The sequence below is a fragment of the Heptranchias perlo genome, chromosome 4 (assembly GCF_035084215.1).
Source record: "Heptranchias perlo isolate sHepPer1 chromosome 4, sHepPer1.hap1, whole genome shotgun sequence".
NCBI classification, from domain to species: domain Eukaryota; kingdom Metazoa; phylum Chordata; class Chondrichthyes; order Hexanchiformes; family Hexanchidae; genus Heptranchias; species Heptranchias perlo.
The window spans coordinates 2,247,741-2,273,528 of NC_090328.1; the positions used below are offsets into that span (position 1 = coordinate 2,247,741).

At 59.3% G+C, this 25,788-nt stretch overlaps 1 protein-coding gene across 1 annotated transcript in view; it reads right to left on the reverse strand.

The window, feature by feature from the left end:
- Positions 1 to 424: 424 nt before the first annotated feature.
- LOC137320683 (complement component C7-like) overlaps positions 425 to 25,788 on the reverse strand; it is a 74,378-nt gene continuing 49,014 nt past the window's right edge. The window contains exons 9-12 of the mRNA XM_067982362.1: positions 24,666 to 24,779; positions 23,485 to 23,651; positions 1,725 to 1,956; positions 425 to 603 (exon numbers count right to left, since the gene is read on the reverse strand). Of these exons, the coding sequence (XP_067838463.1) occupies positions 425 to 603; positions 1,725 to 1,956; positions 23,485 to 23,651; positions 24,666 to 24,779 (692 nt within the window). The remainder of the gene's footprint in view (positions 604 to 1,724; positions 1,957 to 23,484; positions 23,652 to 24,665; positions 24,780 to 25,788) is intronic.

The following is a 25,788-nucleotide window of genomic DNA, read 5'->3' on the forward strand; positions in this document are numbered from 1 at the left end:
GCGAGAGTGCTGCCCACTGAGCCAAGGCCGATACCAAGGCTGATTATTGTTGTCCTCCACAGACACAGTACCTGCAGCTCTCTGCCCAGAGTAACACATGAACCACTGTCCCATGGGGTTCATTGGCTGAGCTGCTCTGTTCCTTCACTTGGTGCAGAGTGAGTGAAAGCAAGGATTAGGAGGTGGCGCAAAGCAAAAAACAGGGCTCTGTTTAAAGAATAAGCATCACTTGTTCTCTTCCTCAGGTCCAGGACCTGGCCAACACTTGGCATGAGTGAACCAGGGGCCTCGTCACTGTAGGGTCACAGGCCCAGAGATCCTAAGAGTGGTCCGAGAGGGCTAACTGGTTGAGATTGTGGCCCAGGGCAATGTTAGTGAGTCTCTGACCCTAACACAAGGGACAATCTGCACCATATGAGGGAGCTTACCGCAAATACTCCACTTCTCCATCTTCACAATTCTCTGATTGTGAACTATCTCCGAGGCAGTTTCTCCCTCCTCTGCTTGGAGTACGATTGTCACATCTTCTCGATCTGCTTCTTCTGCCATTTCCACAACTGCTCCACACCGACCAACAACTCCAACTCCCGTCAATACCTTCTCCTGCAACAGATACTCTCATTAATACACAGAACGGGACCATTCAAACTACTCCCACAGCCCATGTACACTCTCCCCTATCATGGACTCTTCCCACCCATTTAATCTCCTCCCACAGTCCCTGTACACTCTCCCCTATCATGGACTCTCCCCACCCATTTAATCTCCTCCCACAGCCCATGTACACTCTCCCCTATCATGGACTCTTCCCACCCATTTAATCTCCTCCCACAGTCCCTGTACACTCTCCCCTATCATGGACTCTCCCCACCCATTTAATCTCCTCCCACAGCCCATGTACACTCTCCCCTATCATTTAAAACCCCGGTGCAGATACATTCCATGAGCCCAACCTAAACTGGTCCAAATGTAACAAGGTGTGGTGATTGTCTCCAATGCTAAGGCTTGAGAGAGGAACCAAGCCAGGTTATTCAAATATAAACAAAGCTGTGTGATTGGTTCATCCATGACTGACACCGTAAAGAGTTAAATTCTGAGGACAGGTTGCATAAACTTGGTTTGTATTCCCTTGAGTTTAGCAGGTTGAGGGTGATCTAATTGAGATGCTTAAAATTATTAATGGATTTGATAGGGTAGGTACAGAGAAACTATTTCCCCTGATGGGGGAATCCAGAACAAGGGGACACAGTCAAAAATTAGAGCCAGGCCGTTCAGGAGTGAAATCAGGAAACACCTTTTCACGCAAAGGGGAGTGGAAATCTGGAACTTTCTCTCCCAAGACGCTGTTGAGGCTGGGGGTCAATTGGAGCTTTCCAGACTGAGGTCGATGGATTTTTGTTGGGTAAGGGTATCGAGGGATATGGAGCAAAGACGGGTAAATGGAATTGTGGTACAGATCTAACTGAATGGGGGAACAGGCCCGAAGGGCTGAATGGCCTGCTCCTGTACCTGTGTTCCGAGCTCCTATTTGAATCGAATGGTCAGACTGTCTACGGGACCGATTTCCGAGAACATGCCAATGGCAGACTCGAACTGGTGATGCTCTGCATTTAACCCCTGGTGTACCTCAGCCAATGGTTTGAAGTGGAATGTGTTCCATTACCAGCACGAACATCCCCAGCCCTCCCACCCCCTCATACAGAGAGAGTTTAATGATGCGTTACCGCTGGTTTGCTCCTGGGCAAGGACTCCTTTTTCACAAGCTATTCCAAATGTGTACGGCTTACAGAAACACTGGCAAGCTGTGCCCACCACCGCCACCTGGCCGTTATTGTGGCAGGGCCGACACCTGCAGGGGTGAACCTCATCGATGTACTCTTTGATTGCCCGTCTCAGGTAGTGCCTCTTCACCCCGGCACAGGGCACGTCCTTCACCAGCTCGTGGAGGGGCGCCAGCTGCGGGTGAGAAGCCAACACATCAGGAACTGAAGAGACTGAGGGGGTCGGGCACCGTCTCCGCCGGTAACCGAACGGTGACCCCAGTGGGGTGGGGGGGGGGGGGGGGGGGGGGTCAGGGAAGAGAACTGAGGTCAACCAGTCTCAGCCGTGGTTCAGCACTCTCGCCTCTGAGTCAGAAGGTCGTGGGTTCAAGTCCCACTCCAGAGACTTGAGCACATCGTCCAGGCTGACACTCCAGGGGAATACTGAGGGAGAGCTGCACAGTCGGAGGGTCAGCACTGAGGGAGCGCTGCACTGTCGGAGGGTCAGTACTGAGGGAGCGCTGCACTGTCAGAGGGTCAGTGCTGAGGGATTTCTGCACTGTCGGAGGGTCAGTACTGAGGGAGCGCTGCACTGTCGGAGGGTCAGTACTGAGGGAGAGCTGCACAGTCGGAGGGTCAGCACTGAGGGAGCGCTGCACTGTCGGAGGGTCAGTACTGAGGGAGCGCTGCACTGTCGGAGGGTCAGTACTGAGGGAGGGCTGCACAGTCGGAGGGTCAGTACTGAGGGAGGGCTGCACAGTCGGAGGGTCAGTACTGAGGGAGCGCTGCACTGTCGGTGGTCAGTACTGAGGGAGAGCTGCACAGTCGGAGGGTCAGTACTGAGGGAGGGCTGCACTGTCGGAGGGTCAGTACTGAGGGAGGGCCTGCACTGTCGGAGGGTCAGTAATGAGGGAGAGCTGCACAGTCGGAGGGTCAGTACTGAGGGAGAGCTGCACAGTCGGAGGGTCAGTACTGAGGGAGAGCTGCACAGTCGGAGGGTCAGTACTGAGGGAGGGCTGCACTGTCAGAGGGTCAGTACTGAGGGAGGGCTGCACAGTAGGAGGGTCAGTACTGAGGGAGGGCTGCACAGTCGGAGGGTCAGTACTGAGGGAGTGCTGCACTGTCGGAGGGTCAGTACTGAGGGAGAGCTGCACAGTCGGAGGGTCAGTACTGAGGGAGAGCTGCACAGTCGGAGGGTCAGTACTGAGGGAGGGCTGCACTGTCGGAGGGTCAGTACTGAGGGAGGGCTGCACAGTCGGAGGGTCAGTACTGAGGGAGGGCTGCACTGTCGGAGGGTCAGTACTAAGGGAGGGCTGCACTGTCGGAGGGTCAGTACTGAGGGAGGGCTGCACTGTCGGAGGGTCAGTACTAAGGGAGGGCTGCACTGTCGGAGGGTCAGTACTGAGGGAGGGCTGCACTGTCGGAGGGTCAGTACTGAGGGAGGGCTGCACTGTCGGCGGGTCAGTACTGAGGGAGGGCTGCACTGTCGGAGGGTCAGTAATGAGGGAGGGCTGCACTGTCGGAGGGTCAGTACTGAGGGAGTGCTGCACTGTCGGAGGGTCAGTACTGAGGGAGTGCTGCACAGTCGGAGGGTCAGTACTGAGGGAGAGCTGCACAGTCGGAGGGTCAGTACTGAGGGAGAGCTGCACAGTCGGAGGGTCAGTACTGAGGGAGAGCTGCACAGTCGGAGGGTCAGTACTGAGGGAGAGCTGCACAGTCGGAGGGTCAGTACTGAGGGAGAGCTGCACTGTCGGAGGGTCAGTACTGAGGGAGGGCTGCACTGTCGGAGGGTCAGCACTGAGGGAGCGCTGCACTGTCGGAGGGTCAGTACTGAGGGAGCGCTGCACTGTCGGAGGGTCAGTACTGAGGGAGAGCTGCACAGTCGGAGGGTCAGCACTGAGGGAGCGCTGCACTGTCGGAGGGTCAGTACTGAGGGAGCGCTGCACTGTCGGAGGGTCAGTACTGAGGGAGGGCTGCACAGTCGGAGGGTCAGTACTGAGGGAGGGCTGCACAGTCGGAGGGTCAGTACTGAGGGAGCGCTGCACTGTCGGAGGGTCAGTACTGAGGGAGTGCTGCACTGTCGGAGGGTCAGTACTGAGGAGGGCTGCACAGTCGGAGGGTCAGTACTGAGGGAGAGCTGCACAGTCGGAGGGTCAGTACTGAGGGAGGGCTGCACTGTCGGAGGGTCAGTACTGAGGGAGGGCTGCACTGTCGGAGGGTCAGTAATGAGGGAGAGCTGCACAGTCGGAGGGTCAGTACTGAGGGAGAGCTGCACAGTCGGAGGGTCAGTACTGAGGGAGAGCTGCACAGTCGGAGGGTCAGTACTGAGGGAGGGCTGCACTGTCAGAGGGTCAGTACTGAGGGAGGGCTGCACAGTAGGAGGGTCAGTACTGAGGGAGGGCTGCACAGTCGGAGGGTCAGTACTGAGGGAGTGCTGCACTGTCGGAGGGTCAGTACTGAGGGAGAGCTGCACAGTCGGAGGGTCAGTACTGAGGGAGAGCTGCACAGTCGGAGGGTCAGTACTGAGGGAGGGCTGCACTGTCGGAGGGTCAGTACTGAGGGAGGGCTGCACAGTCGGAGGGTCAGTACTGAGGGAGGGCTGCACTGTCGGAGGGTCAGTACTAAGGGAGGGCTGCACTGTCGGAGGGTCAGTACTGAGGGAGGGCTGCACTGTCGGAGGGTCAGTACTGAGGGAGGGCTGCACTGTCGGCGGGTCAGTACTGAGGGAGGGCTGCACTGTCGGAGGGTCAGTAATGAGGGAGGGCTGCACTGTCGGAGGGTCAGTACTGAGGGAGTGCTGCACTGTCGGAGGGTCAGTACTGAGGGAGTGCTGCACAGTCGGAGGGTCAGTACTGAGGGAGAGCTGCACAGTCGGAGGGTCAGTACTGAGGGAGAGCTGCACAGTCGGAGGGTCAGTACTGAGGGAGAGCTGCACAGTCGGAGGGTCAGTACTGAGGGAGAGCTGCACAGTCGGAGGGTCAGTACTGAGGGAGAGCTGCACTGTCGGAGGGTCAGTACTGAGGGAGGGCTGCACTGTCGGAGGGTCAGTACTGAGGGAGGGCTGCACAGTCGGAGGGTCAGTACTGAGGGAGGGCTGCACTGTCGGAGGGTCAGTACTGAGGGAGGGCTGCACTGTCGGAGGGTCAGTACTGAGGGAGCGCTGCACTGTCGGAGGGTCAGTACTGAGGGAGCGCTGCACTGTCGGAGGGTCAGTACTGAGGGAGATCTGCACTGTCGGAGGGTCAGTACTGAGGGAGCGCTGCACTGTCGGAGGGTCAGTACTGAGGGAGCGCTGCGCTGTCCGAGGGTCAGTACTGAGGGAGCGCTGCGCTGTCCGAGGGTCAGTACTGAGGGAGCGCTGCACTGTCGGAGGGTCAGTACTGAGGGAGCGCTGCACTGTCGGAGGGTCAGTACTGAGGGAGCGCTGCACTGTCGGAGGGTCAGTACTGAGGGAGGGCTGCACTGTCGGAGGGTCAGTACTGAGGGAGGGCTGCACTGTCGGAGGGTCAGTACTGAGGGAGCGCTGCACTGTCGGAGGGTCAGTACTGAGGGAGCGCTGCACTGTCGGAGGGTCAGTACTGAGGGAGCGCTGCACTGTCGGAGGGTCAGTACTGAGGGAGCGCTGCACTGTCGGAGGGTCAGTACTGAGGGAGCGCTGCACTGTCGGAGGGTCAGTACTGAGGGAGCGCTGCACTGTCGGAGGGTCAGTACTGAGGGAGCGCTGCACTGTCGGAGGGTCAGTACTGAGGGAGCGCTGCACTGTCGGAGGGTCAGTACTGAGGGAGATCTGCACTGTCGGAGGGTCAGTACTGAGGGAGCGCTGCACTGTCGGAGGGTCAGTACTGAGGGAGCGCTGCGCTGTCCGAGGGTCAGTACTGAGGGAGCGCTGCGCTGTCCGAGGGTCAGTACTGAGGGAGCGCTGCGCTGTCGGAGGGTCAGTACTGAGGGAGCGCTGCACTGTCGGAGGGTCAGTACTGAGGGAGCGCTGCACTGTCGGAGGGTCAGTACTGAGGGAGCGCTGCACTGTCGGAGGGTCAGTACTGAGGGAGGGCTGCACTGTCGGAGGGTCAGTACTGAGGGAGGGCTGCACTGTCGGAGGGTCAGTACTGAGGGAGCGCTGCACTGTCGGAGGGTCAGTACTGAGGGAGCGCTGCACTGTCGGAGGGTCAGTACTGAGGGAGCGCTGCACTGTCGGAGGGTCAGTACTGAGGGAGCGCTGCGCTGTCCGAGGGGCCATACTGAGGGAGCGCTGTACCGTCTTTCAGTTGAGATGTTAAACCGAGGCCCTGTCTGCCCTCTTAGGTGGGTGTAAAAGTTCCCTCACACTATTTCGAAGAACAGCGGGGGAGTTCTCCCCGGTGTACTGGGCCAATATTTATCCCTCAACCAACATCACTAAATGTGGAGATGCCGGTGATGGACTGGGGTTGACAATTGTAAACAATTTTACAACACCAAGTTATAGTCCAGCAATTTTATTTTAAATTCACAAGCTTTCAGAGATTTTCTCCTTCCTCAGGCAAACATTTGCCTGAGGAAGGAGAAAATCTCCGAAAGCTTGTGAATTTAAAATAAAATTGCTGGACTATAACTTGGTGTTGTAAAATTGTTTACAAACATCACTAAAAACAGATTATCTGAACGATTATCACATTGAGGACATAACGTACAGGGTGGATAAAGGGGAACCAGTGGACGTAGTGTATTCAGACTTCCAGAAGGCATTCGACAAGGTGCCACATAAAAGATTATTGCTCAAGATAAAGAATCACTGGATTGGGGGTAATATTCTGGCATGGGTGGAGGATTGGTTATCTGACAGGAAGCAGAGAGTTGGGATAAATGGTTCATTCTCGGACTGGCAAACAGTAGCCAGTGGTGTTCCGCAGGGGTCGGTGCTGGGTCCCCAACTCTTTACAATCTATATTAACGATTTGGAGGAGGGGACCGAGTATAACATATCAAAGTTTGCAGATGATACAAAGATGGGAGGGAAAGTGGAGAGTGAGGAGGACATAAAAAACCTACAGGAGGATATAGACAGGCTGGGTGAGTGGGCGGAGATTTGGCAGATGCAATACAATATTGGAAAATGTGAGGTTATGCACTTTGGCAGGAAAAATCAGAGAGCAAGTTATTATCTTAATGGCGAGAGACTGGAAAGTACTGCAGTACAAAGGGATCTGGGGGTCCTAGTGCAAGAAAATCAAAAAGTTAGTATGCAGGTGCAGCAGGTGATCAAGAAAGCCAACGGAATATTGGCGTTTATTGCTAGGGGGATAGAATATAAAAACAGGGAGGTATTGCTGCAGTTATATAGGGTATTGGTGAGACCGCACCTGGAATACTGCATACAGTTTTGGTGTCCATACTTAAGAAAAGACATACTTGCTCTCGAGGCAGTACAAAGAAGGTTCACTCGGTTAATCCCGGGGATGAGGGGGTGGACATATGAGGAGAGGTTGAGTAGATTGGGACTCTACTCATTGGAGTTCAGAAGAATGAGAGGCGATCTTATTGAAACATATAAGATTGTGAAGGGGCTTGATCGGGTGGATGCGGTAAGGATGTTCCCAAGGATGGGTGAAACTAGAACTAGGGGGCATAATCTTAGAATAAGGGGCTGCTCTTTCAAAACTGAGATGAGGAGAAACTTCTTCACTCAGAGGGTAGTGGGTCTGTGGAATTTGCTGCCCCAGGAAGCTGTGGAAGCTACATCATTAAATAAATTTAAAACAGAAATAGACAGTTTCCTAGAAGTAAAGGGAATTAGGGGTTACGGGGAGCGGGCAGGAAATTGGACATGAATTTAGATTTGAGGTTAGGATCAGATCAGCCATGATCTTATTGAATGGCGGAGCAGGCTCGAGGGGCCGATTGGCCTGCTCCTGCTCCTATTTCTTATGTTCTTATGTTCTTATTGCTGATTGTGGGATCTTGCTGCACGCAAATTGGCTGTAACGTGGCCTACATGACAACAGTGACTAGACTTTGGGATGTCCTGAAGTCATGAAGGGTGCAATAGAAATGCAAGTCTGACTTTAACCAAAGAAAACAAAGAGCTTGTGGCAGCTGGAGAGGAGTTGGTTTTCTGAGGTCACTGTTTAACAATGCTGGATATCTTCAAAACAGGAAATCACTTACGGTTTAGCTGCAAACCCACAGCCGAGGGAATTTTGTACCATGTCACCGTACCGATGGGCTGATAACGCAGCCTATGGCACCTGAAACTCTGTAGCACCTTGTACTCCGGGGCCCTGTGTTATTGGGCTGAGGCCTCCTGCACTCCCAATGCCTCAAGCTCAGGCGGGCAGCCTCTGGTGGGTGGAGGTTGTCGGGGGGGCTAGGAGCCTGCGCACTGACTGGAGGACAAGGCTAACAAGGAGGTCCCCACATAACGAGGCTGGAGCTCCTGACCAGCCCTCCAAGCACTCAGGGCCTGTCTGTCCCAGCCCTTCAGGAGAGGCTGGTCCGGGGTCAAAGAGATTCATGTCTGGGGGGCCCACTCAGAGGCAGGGGACAATACTGTCCCCCGAGATACTGTCCCCCCTCCCCCCGAGATACTGTCCACCCTCCCCCCGAAATACTGTCCCCCCTCCCCCCGAAATACTGTCCCCCCTCCCCCCGAGATACTGTCCCCCCTCCCCCCGAGATACTGTCCCCCCTCCCCCCGAAATACTGTCCCCCCTTCCCCCGAAATACTGTCCCCCCTTCCCCGAGATACTGTCCCCCCTCCCCCCGAGATACTGTCCCCCCTCCCCCGAGATACTGTCCCCCCTCCCCCCGAAATACTGTCCCCCCTCCCCCCGAAATACTGTCCCCCCTCCCCCCGTGATACTGTCCCCCCTCCCCCAGAAATACTGTCCCCCCTCCCCCGAAATACTGTCCCCCCTCCCCCCGAAATACTGTCCCCCCTCCCCCGAAATACTGTCCCCCCTCCCCCCGAAATACTGTCCCCCCTCCCCCGAGATACTGTCCCCCCTCCCCCGAGATACTGTCCCCCCTTCCCCCGAAATACTGTCCCCCCTTCCCCCGAAATACTGTCCCCCCTCCCCCCGAAATACTGTCCCCCTCCCCCGAAATACTGTCCCCCCTCCCCCGAAATACTGTCCCCCCTCCCCCCGAAATACTGTCCCCCCTCCCCCCGTGATACTGTCCCCCCTCCCCCCGTGATACTGTCCCCCCTCCCCCGAGATACTGTCCCCCCTCCCCCCGAAATACTGTCCCCCTCCCCTGAGATACTGTCCCCCCTCCCCCGAGATACTGTCCCCCCTCCCCCGAAATACTGTCCCCCCTCCCCCGAGATACTGTCCCCCCTCCCCCGAGATACTGTCCCCCCTCCCCCGAGATACTGTCCCCCCTCCCCCGAAATACTGTCCCCCCTCCCCCGAAATACTGTCCCCAGAAATACTGTCCCCCGAAATACTGTCCCCCCTCCCCCGAAATACTGTCCCCCCTCCCCCGAAATACTGTCCCCAGAAATACTGTCCCCCGAGATACTGTCCCCCCTCCCCCCGAAATACTGTCCCCCCTTCCCCCGAGATACTGTCCCCCCTCCCCCCGAGATACTGTCCCCCCTCCCCCCGAAATACTGTCCCCCCTCCCCCCGAGATACTGTCCCCCTCCCCCCGAAATACTGTCCCCCCTCCCCCCGAAATACTGTCCCCCCTCCCCCCGAGATACTGTCCCCCCTCCCCCCGAAATACTGTCCCCCCTCCCCCGAAATACTGTCCCCCCTCCCCCCGAGATACTGTCCCCCCTCCCCCGAAATACTGTCCCCCCTCCCCCGAAATACTGTCCCCCCTCCCCCGAAATACTGTCCCCCCTCCCCCCGAAATACTGTCTCCCCTCCCCCCGAGATACTGTCTCCCCTCCCCCCGAGATACTGTCCCCCCTCCCCCGAAATACTGTCCCCAGAAATACTGTCCCCCCTCCCCCGAAATACTGTCCCCCCTCCCCCGAAATACTGTCCCCCCTCCCCCGAAATACTGTCCCCCCTCCCCCGAAATACTGTCCCCCCTCCCCCCGAAATACTGTCCCCCCTCCCCCGAAATACTGTCCCCCCTCCCCCGAAATACTGTCCCCCCTCCCCCGAAATACTGTCCCCCCTCCCCCCGAAATACTGTCCCCCCTCCCCCGAAATACTGTCCCCCCTCCCCCGAAATACTGTCCCCCCTCCCCCCGAAATACTGTCCCCCCTCCCCCGAAATACTGTCCCCAGAAATACTGACCCCCTCCCCCCGAAATACTGTCCCCCCTCCCCCGAAATACTGTCCCCCCTCCTCCGAAATACTGTCCCCCCCTCCCCCGAAATACTGTCCCCAGAAATACTGACCCCCTCCCCCCGAAATACTGTCCCCCCTCCCCCGAGATACTGTCCCCCCTCCCCCGACATACTGTCCCCCCTCCCCCCGAAATACTGTCCCCCCTCCCCCCGAAATACTGTCCCCCCTCCCCCGAAATACTGTCCCCAGAAATACTGTCCCCCGAGATACTGTCCCCCCTCCCCCCGAAATACTGTCCCCCCTTCCCCCGAGATACTGTCCCCCCTCCCCCCGAGATACTGTCCCCCCTCCCCCCGAAATACTGTCCCCCCTCCCCCCGAGATACTGTCCCCCTCCCCCCGAAATACTGTCCCCCCTCCCCCCGAGATACTGTCCCCCCTCCCCCGAGATACTGTCCCCCCTCCCCCCGAGATACTGTCCCCCCTCCCCCGAGATACTGTCCCCCCTCCCCCCGAGATACTGTCCCCCCTCCCCCCGAAATACTGTCCCCCCTCCCCCCGAGATACTGTCCCCCCTCCCCCGACATATTGTCCCCCCTCCCCCCGAAATACTGTCCCCCCTCCCCCCGAAATACTGTCCCCCCTCCCCCCGAAATACTGTCCCCCCTCCCCCCGAAATACTGTCCCCCCTCCCCCCGAAATACTGTCCCCCCTCCCCCGACATATTGTCCCCCCTCCCCCCAAAATACTGTCCCCCCTCCCCCGACATACTGTCCCCCCTCCCCCCGAGATACTGTCTCCCCTCCCCCGAGATACTGTCCCCCCTCCCCCGAGATACTGTCCCCCCTCCCCCCGAAATACTGTCCCCCCTCCCCCGAGATACTGTCCCCCCTCCCCCGAGATACTGTCCCCCCTCCCCCCGAAATACTGTCCCCCCTCCCCCCGAGATACTGTCCCCCTCCCCCCGAGATACTGACCCCCCTCCCCCCGAGATACTGTCCCCCCTCCCCCGAAATACTGTCCCCCCTCCCCCCGAGATACTGTCCCCCCTCCCCCCGAAATACTGTCCCCCCTCCCCCGAAATACTGTCCCCCCTCCCCCGAAATACTGTCCCCCCTCCCCCCGAGATACTGTCCCCCCTCCCCCCGAAATACTGTCCCCCCTCCCCCGAAATACTGTCTCCCCTCCCCCCTAGATACTGTCCCCCCTCCCCCGAAATACAGTGCCCCCCTGCCCCCGAGATACTGTCCCCCCTCCCCCCGAAATACAGTGCCCCCTCCCCCCGAGATACTGTCCCCCCTCCCCCCGAAATACAGTGCCCCCTCCCCCCGAGATACTGTCCCCCCTCCCCCCGAAATACAGTGCCCCCTCCCCCGAGATACTGTCCCCCTCCCCCCCGAGATACTGACCCCCCTCCCCCCGAAATACTGTCCCCCCTCCCCCCGAGATACTGTCCCCCCTCCCCCGAGATACTGTCCCCCCTCCCCCCGAAATACTGTCCCCCCTCCCCCCGAGATACTGTCCCCCCTCCCCCCGAGATACTGTCCCCCTCCCCCCGAGATACTGTCCCCCCTCCCCCCGAAATACTGTCCCCCTCCCCCGAGATACTGTCCCCCCTCCCCCGAGATACTGTCCCCCCTCCCCCCGAAATACTGTCCCCCCTCCCCCCGAGATACTGTCCCCCCTCCCCCCGAGATACTGTCCCCCCTCCCCCGAGATACTGTCCCCCCTCCCCCCGAGATACTGTCCCCCGAGATACTGTCCCCCCTCCCCGAAATACTGTCCCCCCTCCCCCCGAAATACTGTCCCCCCTCCCCCGAGATACTGTCCCCCCTCCCCCCGAGATACTGTCCCCCCTCCCCCCGAGATACTGTCCCCCCTCCCCCCGAAATACTGTCCCCCCTCCCCCGAGATACTGTCCCCCCTCCCCCGAGATACTGTCCCCCCTCCCCCCGAGATACTGTCCCCCCTCCCCCCGAGATACTGTCCCCCCTCCCCCCGAAATACTGTCCTCCTCCCCCGAAATACTGTCCCCCCCTCCCCCCGAGATACTGTCCCCCCTCCCCCGAGATACTGTCCCCCCTCCCCCCGAGATACTGTCCCCCCTCCCCCCGAAATACTGTCCCCCCTCCCCCCGAGATACTGACCCCCTCCCCCCGAGATACTGTCCCCCCTCCCCCCGAGATACTGTCCCCCCTCCCCCCGAAATACTGTCCCCCCTCCCCCCGAGATACTGTCCCCCCTCCCCCCGAGATACTGTCCCCCCTCCCCCCGAGATACTGTCTCCCCTCCCCCGAGAATACTGTCCCCCCTCCCCCGAAATACTGTCCCCCCTCCCCCCGAGATACTGTCCCCCCTCCCCCCGAAATACTGTCCCCCCTCCCCCGAAATACTGTCCCCCCTCCCCCGAAATACTGTCTCCCCTCCCCCCTAGATACTGTCCCCCCTCCCCCGAAATACTGTCCCCCCTCCCCCGAAATACTGTCCCCCCTCCCCCGAAATACTGTCTCCCCTCCCCCCTAGATACTGTCCCCCCTCCCCCGAAATACTGTCCCCCCTCCCCCGAGATACTGTCCCCCCTCCCCCGAAATACTGTCTCCCCTCCCCCTAGATACTGTCCCCCCTCCCCCCGAAATACTGTCCCCCTCCCCCCGAAATACTGTCCCCCCTCCCCCCGAAATACTGTCCCCCCTCCCCCCGAAATACTGTCCCCCTCCCCCGAAATACTGTCCCCCCTCCCCCCTAGATACTGTCCCCCCTCCCCCGAAATACTGTCCCCCTCCCCCCGAGATACTGTCCCCCCTCCCCCGAAATACTGTCCCCCTCCCCCGAAATACTGTCCCCCCTCCCCCCGAGATACTGTCCCCCTCCCCCGAAATACTGTCCCCCTCCCCCCGAAATACTGTCCCCCCTCCCCCCTAGATACTGTCCCCCTCCCCGAAATACTGTCCCCCCTCCCCCCTAGATACTGTCCCCCCTCCCCCGAAATACTGTCCCCCTCCCCCCGAAATACTGTCCCCCCTCCCCCCGAAATACTGTCCCCCCTCCCCCCGAAATACTGTCCCCCCTCCCCCGAAATACTGTCCCCCTCCCCCGAGATACTGTCCCCCTCCCCCCGAGATACTGTCCCCCCTTCCCCCGAAATACTGTCCCCCCTACCCCCCGAGATACTGTCCCCCTCCCCCGAAATACTGTCCCCCCTCCCCCGAAATACTGTCCCCCCTCCCCCCGAGATACTGTCCCCCCTCCCCCGAAATACTGTCCCCCCCTTCCCCCGAAATACTGTCCCCCCTCCCCCCGAGATACTGTCCCCCCTTCCCCCGAAATACTGTCCCCCCTCCCCCCGAGATACTGTCCCCCCTCCCCCGAAATACTGTCCCCCCTTCCCCCGAAATACTGTCCCCCCTCCCCCGAAATACTGTCCCCCCCTCCCCCGAAATACTGTCCCCCCTCCCCCGAAATACTGTCCCCCCTTCCCCGAAATACTGTCCCCCCTCCCCCGAAATACTGTCCCCCCTCCCCCGAAATACTGTCCCCCCTCCTCCCGAAATACTGTCCCCCCTCCCCCGAAATACTGTCCCCCCTCCCCCCGAAATACTGTCCCCCCTCCCCCGAAATACTGTCCCCCCTCCCCCCGAAATACTGTCCCCCCTCCCCCGAAATACTGTCCCCCCTCCCCCCGAAATACTGTCCCCCCTCCCCCCGAAATACTGTCCCCCCTCCCCCGAAATACTGTCCCCCCTCCCCCGAAATACTGTCCCCCCCTCCCCCCGAAATACTGTCCCCCTCCCCCGAAATACTGTCCCCCCTCCCCCGAAATACTGTCCCCCCTCCCCCCGAAATACTGTCCCCCCTCCCCCGAAATACTGTCCCCCCTCCCCCCGAAATACTGTCCCCCCTCCACCGAGATACTGTCCCCCCTCCCCCCGAAATACTGTCCCCCCTCCCCCCGAAATACTGTCCCCCTCCCCCCGAAATACTGTCCCCCTCCCCCCGAAATACTGTCCCCCCTCCCCCGAAATACTGTCCCCCTCCCCCGAAATACTGTCCCCCCTCCCCCGAAATACTGTCCCCCTCCCCGAAATACTGTCCCCCCTCCCCCCGAAATACTGTCCCCCCTCCCCCCGAAATACTGTCCCCCCTCCCCCCGAAATACTGTCCCCCTCCCCCGAAATACTGTCCCCCTCCCCCCGAAATACTGTCCCCCTTCCCCCGAAATACTGTCCCCCCTCCCCCGACATACTGTCCCCCCTCCCCCCGAAATACTGTCCCCCTCCCCCCGAAATACTGTCCCCCCTCCCCCGAAATACTGTCCCCCTCCCCCCGAAATACTGTCCCCCTCCCCCGAAATACTGTCCCCCTCCCCCCGAAATACTGTCCCCCCCTCCCCCCGAAATACTGTCCCCCCTCCCCCGAAATACTGTCCCCCTCCCCCCGAGATACTGTCCCCCCTCCCCCCGAAATACTGTCCCCCCTTCCCCCGAAATACTGTCCCCCCTCCCCCCGAAATACTGTCCCCCCTTCCCCCGAAATACTGTCCCCCCTCCCCCCGAGATACTGTCCCCCCTCCCCCCGAAATACTGTCCCCCCTCCCCCCGAAATACTGTCCCCCCTCCCCCGAAATACTGTCCCCCCTCCCCCCGAAATACTGTCCCCCCTCCCCCGAAATACTGTCCCCCCTCCCCCCGAAATACTGTCCCCCCTCCCCCGAAATACTGTCCCCCCTCCCCCCGAAATACTGTCCCCCCTCCCCCCGAGATACTGTCCCCCCTCCCCCGACATACTGTCCCCCCTCCCCCCGAAATACTGTCCCCCCTCCCCCCGAAATACTGTCCCCCCTCCCCCCGAAATACTGTCCCCCCTCCCCCGAAATACTGTCCCCCCTCCCCCCGAAATACTGTCCCCCCTCCCCCCGAAATACTGTCCCCCCTCCCCCCGAAATACTGTCCCCCCTCCCCCGAAATACTGTCCCCGCTCCCCCCGAAATACTGTCCCCCCTCCCCCCGAAATACTGTCCCCCCTCCACCGAGATACTGTCCCCCCTCCCCCCGAAATACTGTCCCCCCTCCCCCCGAAATACTGTCCCCCCTTCCCCCGAAATACTGTCCCCCCTCCCCCGACATACTGTCCCCCCTCCCCCCGAAATACTGTCCCCCCTCCCCCCGAAATACTGTCCCCCCTCCCCCCGAGATACTGTCCCCCCTCCCCCGACATACTGTCCCCCCTCCCCCGAAATACTGTCCCCCTCCCCCCGAAATACTGTCCCCCCTCCCCCGAGATACTGTCCCCCTCCCCCCGAAATATGTCCCCCTCCCCCCGAAATACTGTCCCCCCTCCCCCGAAATACTGTCCCCCCTCCCCCGACATACTGTCCCCCCTCCCCCCGAGATACTGTCCCCCCCTCCCCCCGAAATACTGTCCCCCCTCCCCCGACATACTGTCCCCCCTCCCCCGAAATACTGTCCCCCCTCCCCCCGAAATACTGTCCCCCTCCCCCCGAAATACTGTCCCCCCTCCCCCCGAAATACTGTCCCCCCTCCCCCCGAAATACTGTCCCCCTCCCCCCGAGATACTGTCCCCCCTCCCCCGAAATACTGTCCCCCCTCCCCCCGAAATACTGTCCCCCTCCCCCCGAAATACTGTCCCCGTCCCCCCGAAATACTGTCCCCCACCCCCGAAATACTGTCCCCCCTCCCCCGAAATACTGTCCCCCCTCCCCCAAAATACTGTCCCCCCTCCCCCGAAATACTGTCCCCCCTCCCCCGAAATACTGTCCCCCCTCCCCCGGAAATACTGTCCCCCCTCCCCCGACATACTGTCCCCCCTCCCCCCGAGATACTGTCCCCCCTCCCCCCGAAATACTGTCCCCCCTCCCCCCGAGATACTGTCCCCCCTCCCCCCGAAATACTGTCCCCCCTCCCCCCAAAATACTGTCCCCCCTCCCCCCGAGATACTGTCCCCCCTCCCCCCGAAATACTGTCCCCCCTCCCCCGAAATACTGTCCCCCCTCCCCCGAAATACTGTCCCCCCTCCCCCCGAGATACTGTCCCCCCTCCCCCCGAAATACTGTCCCCCCCTCCCCCCGAAATACTGTCCCCCCTCCCCCCGAAATACTGTCCCCCCTCTCCCGAAATACTGTCCCCCCTCCCCCCGAGATACTGTCCCCCCTTCCCCCGAAATACTGTCCCCCCTCCCCCGAAATACTGTCCCCCCTTCCCCCGAAATACTGACCCCTCTCCCACGAAATACTGTCCCCCCTCCCCCCGAGATACTGTCCCCCCTTCCCCGAAACACTGTCCCCCTCCCCCCGAAATACTGTCCCCCCTCCCCCCGAAATACTGTCCCCCCTCCCTCCGAAATACTGTCCCCCCTCCCCCGAAATACTGTCCCCCCTCCCCCGAAATACTGTCCCCCTCCCCCCGAAATACTGTCCCCCCTCCCCCCGAGATACTGTCCCCCCTCCCCCCGAGATACTGTCCCCCCTCCCCCGAGATACTGTCCCCCCTCCCCCGAAATACTGTCCCCCCTCCCCCCGAGATACTGTCCCCCCTCCCCCGAGATACTGTCCCCCCTCCCCCCGAGATACTGTCCCCCCTCCCCCCGAGATACTGTCCCCCTCCCCCCGAAATACTGTCCCCCCTCCCCCCGAAATACTGTCCCCCTCCCCCGAAATACTGTCCCCCTCCCCCCGAAATACTGTCCCCCCTCCCCCGAAATACTGTCCCCCCTCCCCCCGAGATACTGTCCCCCCTCCCCCCGAAATACTGTCCCCCTCCCCCGAAATACTGTCCCCCTCCCCCCGAAATACTGTCCCCCTCCCCCGAAATACTGTCCCCCTTCCCCCGAAATACTGTCCCCCCTCCCCCCGAAATACTGTCCCCCCTCCCCCGAGATACTGTCCCCCCTCCCCCGAAATACTGTCCCCCTCCCCCCGAAATACTGTCCCCCCTCCCCCTGAAATACTGTCCCCCCTCCCCCCGAAATACTGTCCCCCCTCCCCCTGAAATACTGTCCCCCTCCCCCCGAAATACTGTCCCCCCTCCCCCGAGATACTGTCCCCCTCCCCCCGAAATACTGTCCCCAGAAATACTGTCCCCCGAGATACTGTCCCCCCTCCCCCGAAATACTGTCCCCCCTCCCCCCGAGATACTGTCCCCCCTCCCCCCGAAATACTGTCCCCCCTCCCCGAGATACTGTCCCCCCTCCCCCCGAGATACTGTCCCCCCTCCCCCCGAGATACTGTCCCCCTCCCCCCGAAATACTGTCCCCCCTCCCCCGAGATACTGTCCCCCTCCCCCCGAAATACTGTCCCCAGAAATACTGTCCCCCGAGATACTGTCCCCCCTCCCCCCGAAATACTGTCCCCCCTCCCCCCGAGATACTGTCCCCCCTCCCCCCGAAATACTGTCCCCCCTCCCCCGAGATACTGTCCCCCCTCCCCCGAGATACTGTCCCCCCTCCCCCGAGATACTGTCCCCCCTCCCCCCGAAATACTGTCCCCCCCTCCCCCCCGAGATACTGTCCCCCCTCCCCCCGAAATACTGTCCCCCCTCCCCCGAGATACTGTCCCCCTCCCCCGAAATACTGTCCCCCCTCCCCCCGAAATACTGTCCCCCCTCCCCCCGAGATACTGTCCCCCTCCCCCCGAAATACTGTCCCCCCTCCCCCGAAATACTGTCCCCCCTCCCCCCGAGATACTGTCCCCCTCCCCCCGAAATACTGTCCCCAGAAATACTGTCCCCCGAGATACTGTCCCCCCTCCCCCCGAAATACTGTCCCCCCTCCCCCCGAAATACTGTCCCCCCTCCCCCGAGATACTGTCCCCCCTCCCCCCGAGATACTGTCCCCCCTCCCCCGAGATACTGTCCCCCTCCCCCCGAAATACTGTCCCCCTCCCCCCGAAATACTGTCCCCCCTCCCCCCGAGATACTGTCCCCCTCCCCCCGAAATACTGTCCCCCCTCCCCCGAAATACTGTCCCCCCTCCCCCCGAGATACTGTCCCCCCTCCCCCCGAAATACTGTCCCCCCTCCCCCGACATACTGTCCCCCCTCCCCCCGAAATACTGTCCCCCCTCCCCCCGAAATACTGTCCCCCCTTCCCCCGAAATACTGTCCCCCTCCCCCCGAAATACTGTCCCCCCTCCCCCCGAGATACTGTCCCCCCTCCCCCGAAATACTGTCCCCCCTTCCCCCGAAATACTGTCCCCCTCCCCCCGAAATACTGTCCCCCTCCCCCCGAAATACTGTCCCCCTCCCCCCGAGATACTGTCCCCCCTTCCCCCGAAATACTGTCCCCCCTCCCCCCGAAATACTGTCCCCCCTCCCCCCGAAATACTGTCCCCCTCCCCCCGAAATACTGTCCCCCCTCCCCCCGAAATACTGTCCCCCCTCCCCCCGAAATACTGTCCCCCCTCCCCCCGAAATACTGTCCCCCTCCCCCCGAAATACTGTCCCCGTCCCCCCGAAATACTGTCCCCCCTCCCCCGAAATACTGTCCCCCTCCCCCGAAATACTGTCCCCCCTCCCCCAAAATACTGTCCCCCCCTCCCCCCGAAATACTGTCCCCCCTCCCCCCGAAATACTGTCCCCCTCCCCCCGAAATAATGTCCCCCCTCCCCCCGAAATACTGTCCCCCCTCCCCCCGTGATACTGTCCCCCTCCCCCCGAAATACTGTCCCCCTCCCCCCGAAATACTGTCCCCCTCCCCCCGAAATACTGTCCCCCTCCCCCGAAATACTGTCCCCCCTCCCTCGAAATACTGTCCCCCTCCCCCCGAAATACTGTCCCCCTCCCCCCGAAATACTGTCCCCCCTCCCCCCGCGATACTGTCCCCCTCCCCCCGAAATACTGTCCCCCTCCCCCCTGAAATACTGTCCCCCCTCCCCCCGAGATACTGTCCCCCCTCCCCCGAGATACTGTCCCCCTCCCCCGAAATACTGTCCCACCTCCCCCCGAAATACTGTCCCCCCTCCCCCCGAAATACTGTCCCCCCTCCCCCGACATACTGTCCCCCCTCCCCCCGAAATACTGTCCCCCCTCCCCGAAATACTGTCCCCCCTCCCCCCGAAATACTGTCCCCCCTCCCCCCGAGATACTGTCCCCCCTCCCCCGAGATACTGTCCCCCTCCCCCCGAAATACTGTCCCCAGAAATACTGTCCCCCCGAGATACTGTCCCCCCTCCCCCCGAGATACTGTCCCCCCTCCCCCCGAGATACTGTCCCCCCTCCCCCGAGATACTGTCCCCCTCCCCCCGAAATACTGTCCCCCCTCCCCCCGAAATACTGTCCCCCCTCCCCCGAGATACTGTCCCCCTCCCCCCGAAATACTGTCCCCCCTCCCCGAAATACTGTCCCCCCTCCCCCCGAGATACTGTCCCCCCTCCCCCCGAAATACTGTCCCCCCTCCCCCGACATACTGTCCCCCCTCCCCCCGAAATACTGTCCCCCTCCCCCCGAAATACTGTCCCCCTCCCCCCGAAATACTGTCCCCCCTCCCCCGAGATACTGTCCCCCTCCCCCCGAAATACTGTCCCCCCTCCCCCGAAATACTGTCCCCCCTCCCCCCGAGATACTGTCCCCCCTCCCCCCGAAATACTGTCCCCCTCCCCCGACATACTGTCCCCCCTCCCCCCGAAATACTGTCCCCCCTCCCCCCGAAATACTGTCCCCCTCCCCCCGAAATAATGTCCCCCCTCCCCCGAAATACTGTCCCCCCCTCCCCCCGAAATACTGTCCCCCCTCCCCCCGAAATACTGTCCCCCTCCCCCCGAAATACTGTCCCCCCTCCCCCCGAAATACTGTCCCCCTCCCCCCGAAATACTGTCCCCCCTCCCCCGAAATACTGTCCCCCGAAATACTGTCCCCCCTCCCCCCGAAATACTGTCCCCCTCCCCCCGAAATACTGTCCCCGTCCCCCCGAAATACTGTCCCCCCTCCCCCCGAAATACTGTCCCCCCTCCCCCGAAATACTGTCCCCCCTCCCCCCGAAATACTGTCCCCCCATCCCCCGAAATACTGTCCCCCTCCCCCGAGATACTGTCCCCCTCCCCCCGAAATACTGTCCCCCTCCCCGACTCCCCGAATACTGTCCCCCTCCCCCGAGATACTGTCCCCCTCCCCCCGAAATACTGTCCCCCCTCCCCCCGAGATACTGTCCCCCCTCCCCCCGAAATACTGTCCCCCCTCCCCCGAAATACTGTCCCCCCTCCCCCCGAAATACTGTCCCCCCTCCCCCGAAATACTGTCCCCCCTCCCCCGAGATACTGTCCCCCTCCCCCGAGATACTGTCCCCCCTCCCCCCGAAATACTGTCCCCCCTCCCCCCGAAATACTGTCCCCCCTCCCCCCGAAATACTGTCCCCCCTCCCCCCGAAATACTGTCCCCCCTCCCCCCGAAATACTGTCCCCCCTCCCCCCGAAATACTGTCCCCCCTCCCCCCGAGATACTGTCCCCCCTCCCCCGAGATACTGTCCCCCCCTCCCCCCGAAATACTGTCCCCCCTCCCCCGAAATACTGTCCCCCCTTCCCCCGAAATACTGTCCCCCTCCCCCCGAAATACTGTCCCCCCTCCCCCGAAATTCTGTCCCCCCTTTCCCCGAAATACTGTCCCCCCTCCCCCCGAAATACTGTCCCCCCTCCCCCCGAAATACTGTCCCCCCCTCCCCCGAGATACTGTCCCCCCTCCCTCCGAAATACTGTCCCCCCTCCCCCCGAAATACTGTCCCCCCTCCCCCCGAAATACTGTCCCCCCTCCCCCCGAAATACTGTCCCCCCTCCCCCCGAAATACTGTCCCCCCTCCCCCCGAGATACTGTCCCCCCTCCCCCGAGATACTGTCCCCCCTCCCCCCGAAATACTGTCCCCCCTCCCCCGAAATACTGTCCCCCCTTCCCCCGAAATACTGTCCCCCTCCTCCGAAATACTGTCCCCCCTCCCCCCGAAATACTGTCCCCCTCCCCCCGAGATACTGTCCCCCCGACATTCTGTTCCCCCGACATTCTGTTCCCCCGACATTCTGTTCCCCCTCCCCCCGACATTCTGTTCCCCCGACATTCTGTTCCCCCTCCCCCCGACATTCTGTTCCCCCTCCCCCCGACATTCTGTTCCCCCGACATTCTGTTCCCCCGACATTCTGTTCCCCCTCCCCCCGACATTCTGTTCCCCCGACATTCTGTTCCCCCTCCCCCCGACATTCTGTTCCCCCGACATTCTGTTCCCCCTCCCCCCGACATTCTGTTCCCCCGACATTCTGTTCCCCCTCCCCCCGACATTCTGTTCCCCCTCCCCCCGACATTCTGTCCCCCCTCCCCGGACATACTGTTCCCCCTCCCCCCGACATTCTGTTCCCCCGACATTCTGTTCCCCCTCCCCCCGACATTCTGTTCCCCCTCCCCCCGACATTCTGTTCCCCCGACATTCTGTTCCCCCTCCCCCCGACATTCTGTTCCCCCTCCCCCCGACATTCTGTTCCCCCGACATTCTGTCCCCCCTCCCCCGACATACTGTTCCCCCTCCCCCCGACATTCTGTTCCCCCGACATACTGTTCCCCCTCCCCCGACATTCTGTCCCCCCTCCCCCCGACATACTGTTCCCCCTCCCCCCGACATTCTGTTCCCCCGACATTCTGTTCCCCCTCCCCCCGACATTCTGTTCCCCCGACATACTGTTCCCCCTCCCCCGACATTCTGTCCCCCCTCCCCCGACATACTGTTCCCCCTCCCCCGACATTCTGTTCCCCGACATCTGTTCCCCCGACATTCTGTCCCCCCTCCCCCGACATACTGTTCCCCCTCCCCCCCGACATTCTGTTCCCCCGACATACTGTTCCCCCTCCCCCCCGACATTCTGTTCCCCCGACATACTGTTCCCCCTCCCCCGACATTCTGTCCCCCCTCCCCCGACATACTGTTCCCCCTCCCCCCGACATTCTGTTCCCCCGACATACTGTTCCCCCTCCCCCCGACATTCTGTTCCCCCGACATTCTGTTCCCCCTCCCCCGACATACTGTCCCCCGACATTTTGTCCCCCCTCCCCCCGACATACTGTCCCCCGACATACTGTTCCCCGACATTTTGTCCCCCCTCCCCCCCGACATACTGTCCCCTGACATTCTGTCCCCCCTCCCCCCGACATACTGTCCCCTGACATTCTGCACCCCCCGCAACATTCTGCCGCCCCCCCACCCTGGTATTCTGGCCCTGACATTCTGTCCCCGAGACATTCTGGCCCCCAACTAGGGGATGCCAACCCTCCAGGACTATCCTGGAGTCTCCAGGAATTAAAGGTTAATTCCCGACACAGCTGGGAACAAAAATCCAGGGGGGAAATCACAGGGACTTTTAAAAAAATTGTGTATTTTTAAATTTTCTTTCAACACTTTAATTTATTCGTTATAAAAATGGGGGAAAAAGGCTGTTTGACTGGGTGGGGCATTTGGAGGTGGGAGGTCATGTGATGAAGCCTCCAGGAAAATGTCCAACCAGAGTTGGTAACCCCTATCCCTCGATCCACACAGTGCTCCCAACACACCCTGCACTACACACTGGGAGGGCTGGTAAACATGTTAATGTGCTGGCTCTTGCACTAATTCCACCCCTGGGCTTTCTGTGACCTCCCATCCAGGGTCTAGAACCTCCATCCCAGAGTCTGCTGCCTTCCACCCCAGGTTTGCTACCTCCTAGTTTCCCAGTGACACTAGTAAGAGAGAGACTGTACAATCTAACTTACTAGATAAGTCCCAATGGTGCAACTCTCTCTTTGTTAGGGCCCCTGATGGTGAGACTCTCTCTTTATAAAGGGTCCTGATGGTGAGACTCTCTCTTTGATAGGGGTCCTGATGGTGAGACTCTCTCTTTGATAGAGGTCCTGATGGTGATCATAAGAATATAAGAAATAGGAGCAGGAGTAGGCCATCCGCCCCTCGAGCCTGCTCCGCCATTCAACAAGATCATGGCTGATCTTCTACCTCAACTCCACTTTCCTGCACCATCCCCATATCCCTTGATGCCTTTAATATCTAGAAATCTATCGATCTCTGTTTTGAATGTACTCAATGACTGAGCCTCCACAGCCCTCTGGGGTAGAGAATTCCAAAGATTCACCACCCTCTGAGTGAAGAAATTTCTCCTCATCTCAGTCCTAAATGGCCGACCCCTTATTCTGAGACTGTGACCCCTGGTTCTAGATTCCCCAGCCAGGGGAAACATCCTCCCTGCATCTACCCTGTCGAGCCCTGTAAGAATTTGTATGTTTCAATGAGATCACCTCTCATTCTTCTGAACTCTAGAGAATACAGGCCTGGTCTATTCAATCTCTCCTCATATGACAATCCTGCCATCCCAGGAATCAGTCTGGTGAACCTTCGTTGCACTCCCTCTATGACAAGTATATCCTTTCTTAGGTAAGGCCCTCTCTTTATAAAGGGTCCTGATGGTGAGAGTCTCTCTTTGATAGGGGTTCTGATGCTGGGACCCCTTTGTGAGAGGGTTCTATCCCTGACCTTTTGGTTGATCACACTGGGGTTTTCCTTGACTGAGCCTGCCCAGCGCTGGTATACTTCGCTGTTGGCCTGGGCATTCTTTATGTCGATTACACTCAGCGCTGCGACGAATCCCGGACGACCTCCGACGGTGGACGACAAACCGTGGATTTTCCCCGAGGAGTCTCCTGGGGAAAGGAAAGGTGAAAGGTTACATCAGGTGACCTGGATGCACATTTATTTTTACAGCAATATCGGGCTCAGTGTTATGATCCAGCACTGCAGGGTCTGAGCTGTTAGAGACCCCAGATTGGGGCTGTATGGGCTGCAGAATCTGTTAACAGAACCTCCCTAGGGTGGGGAAACAGAAGGTCACCCCCACCCCATGTCACCAGGAGAGACCCAGTTTTTCAACTGCCAGCCTGTGAGGAGTTAGCTCTCGGTGGGACGGTGGGGAGAAGGTGGAGGGCAGAAGGAGGCTGAACACTGCATTTAGTCCTCAAACACTGACCTGCTGACCGGGCCTCTCAAAATACTGATGGTCATCATGTGTGGATAGCCCCTGCCAATTGGTCACAGCAACCCTGGGATGAAATCATGGTCATCATGGGAGAATAAAATCTGCCAGGATTCCTGCTCCTGATCTCAATCCCTTGTCTCCTGCTGTAGACAGTCCAGAGGGGTTCACTTTGTGTGGTTGCAGGTCTTCCTCAGTGCCCCAATGTCCATTGGTAAAGATGAACTCCAGGTTGCTAAGGATTCTGAAATGTATTGGTTTAGGTAACTAATTCGAGTTTGGGAAGGACCAAGGTCACCAGCTGCAGGATGCTGGTTCCTAAGGAAGGCCCTCTCAGCTGTGGTGACAATGTCAGTAAATGCACGCTGCTCATTGCCAGGGAGAAGCCTGTCAGACCTGCTGGCTAAGATCTCAGCTTCAGGTTGGTCAGCAAGGCCATTCCAGTTCTGCTGGTAAAGATTATTAGTTGCAGGCTGCTGGTTGCTAAGGAACATGCACTCTTAGGTCTGCCTTTAAAGGTCGCTTACTGCTGGTTGCTAAGGAAGGCCTTCCCAGCACCGGTGACAATGATTACTACCTGCAGGCTGTAGGTTGCTAAGGAAGGCCTACCCACACCAGTGGTAAAGGCCTCCAGCATCAGGTTGCTAAGGTAGTTCTGAAGGTGAAGCAGGTGAAATCTTCTTACCTAAGGCGCTCTGCAGGGCCTCCTTATAATTTCTGCATTTAGCATCCTCATATTTTATGATAAAAAGGTTGATGGATGTTTTTGAACAACTGAACATGTTTTCGTTAGTAACCCCTGCAAAATGAAGAAGATAAGTTAGGCCTCTGACTGGCACAGAATGCTGCAAAACAACGAGCACGAGATGGTCATTGACCGATCATGGACTGCAGTATGGGTGTATCAAAGGGACAAATCTGCTTCACAGGCTTTGCTAACCGTTCTGATGTATGCTGCGGGTGTACATATCTGTTCAGTTTTTATTTCTTACATAAGAAAATAAGAACATAAGAAATAGGAGCAGGAGTAGGCCAGACGGCCCCTCGAGCCTGCTCCGCCATTCAATCAGATCATGGCTGATCTTCGACCTCAACTCCACTTTCCCGCCCGATCCCCATATCCCTTGATTCCCCTAGAGTCCAAAAATCTATCGATCTCAGCCTTGAATATATTCAACGACTCAGCATTCACAGCCCTCTGGGGTGGAGAATTCCAAAGATTCACAACCCTCTGAGTGAAGAAATTCCTCCTCATCTCAGTCTTGAATGGCCGACCCCTTATCCTGAGACTATGCCCCCTAGTTCTAGACTCTCCAGCCAGTGGAAACAATCTCTCAGCATCTACACATTCAAGCCCCCTCAGAATCTTATATGTTTCAATGAGATCACCTCTCATCCTTCTGAACTCCAGAGAGTATCGGCCCATTCTACTCAATCTCTCCTCATAGGACAACCCTCTCATCCCAGGAATTAATCTAGTGAACCTTCGTTGCACAGCCTCTAAGGCAAGTATATCCTTCCTTAGATAAGGAGACCAAAACTGTACACTGTACTCCAGGTGAGCTTTCACCAAAGCCCTGTACAACTGTAGCAAGACTTCCTTACTCTTGTACTCCAACCCCTTTGCAATAAAGGCCAACATGCCATTTGCCTTCCTAATTGCTTGCTGTACCTGCATGCTAACTTTTGTGTTTCTTGTATGAGGACACCCAGATCTCTCTGAGCACCGACATTTAATAGTTTCGAACCATTTAAAAAATATTCTGTTTTTCTATTCTTCCTAACAAAGTGAATAACCTCACATTTCA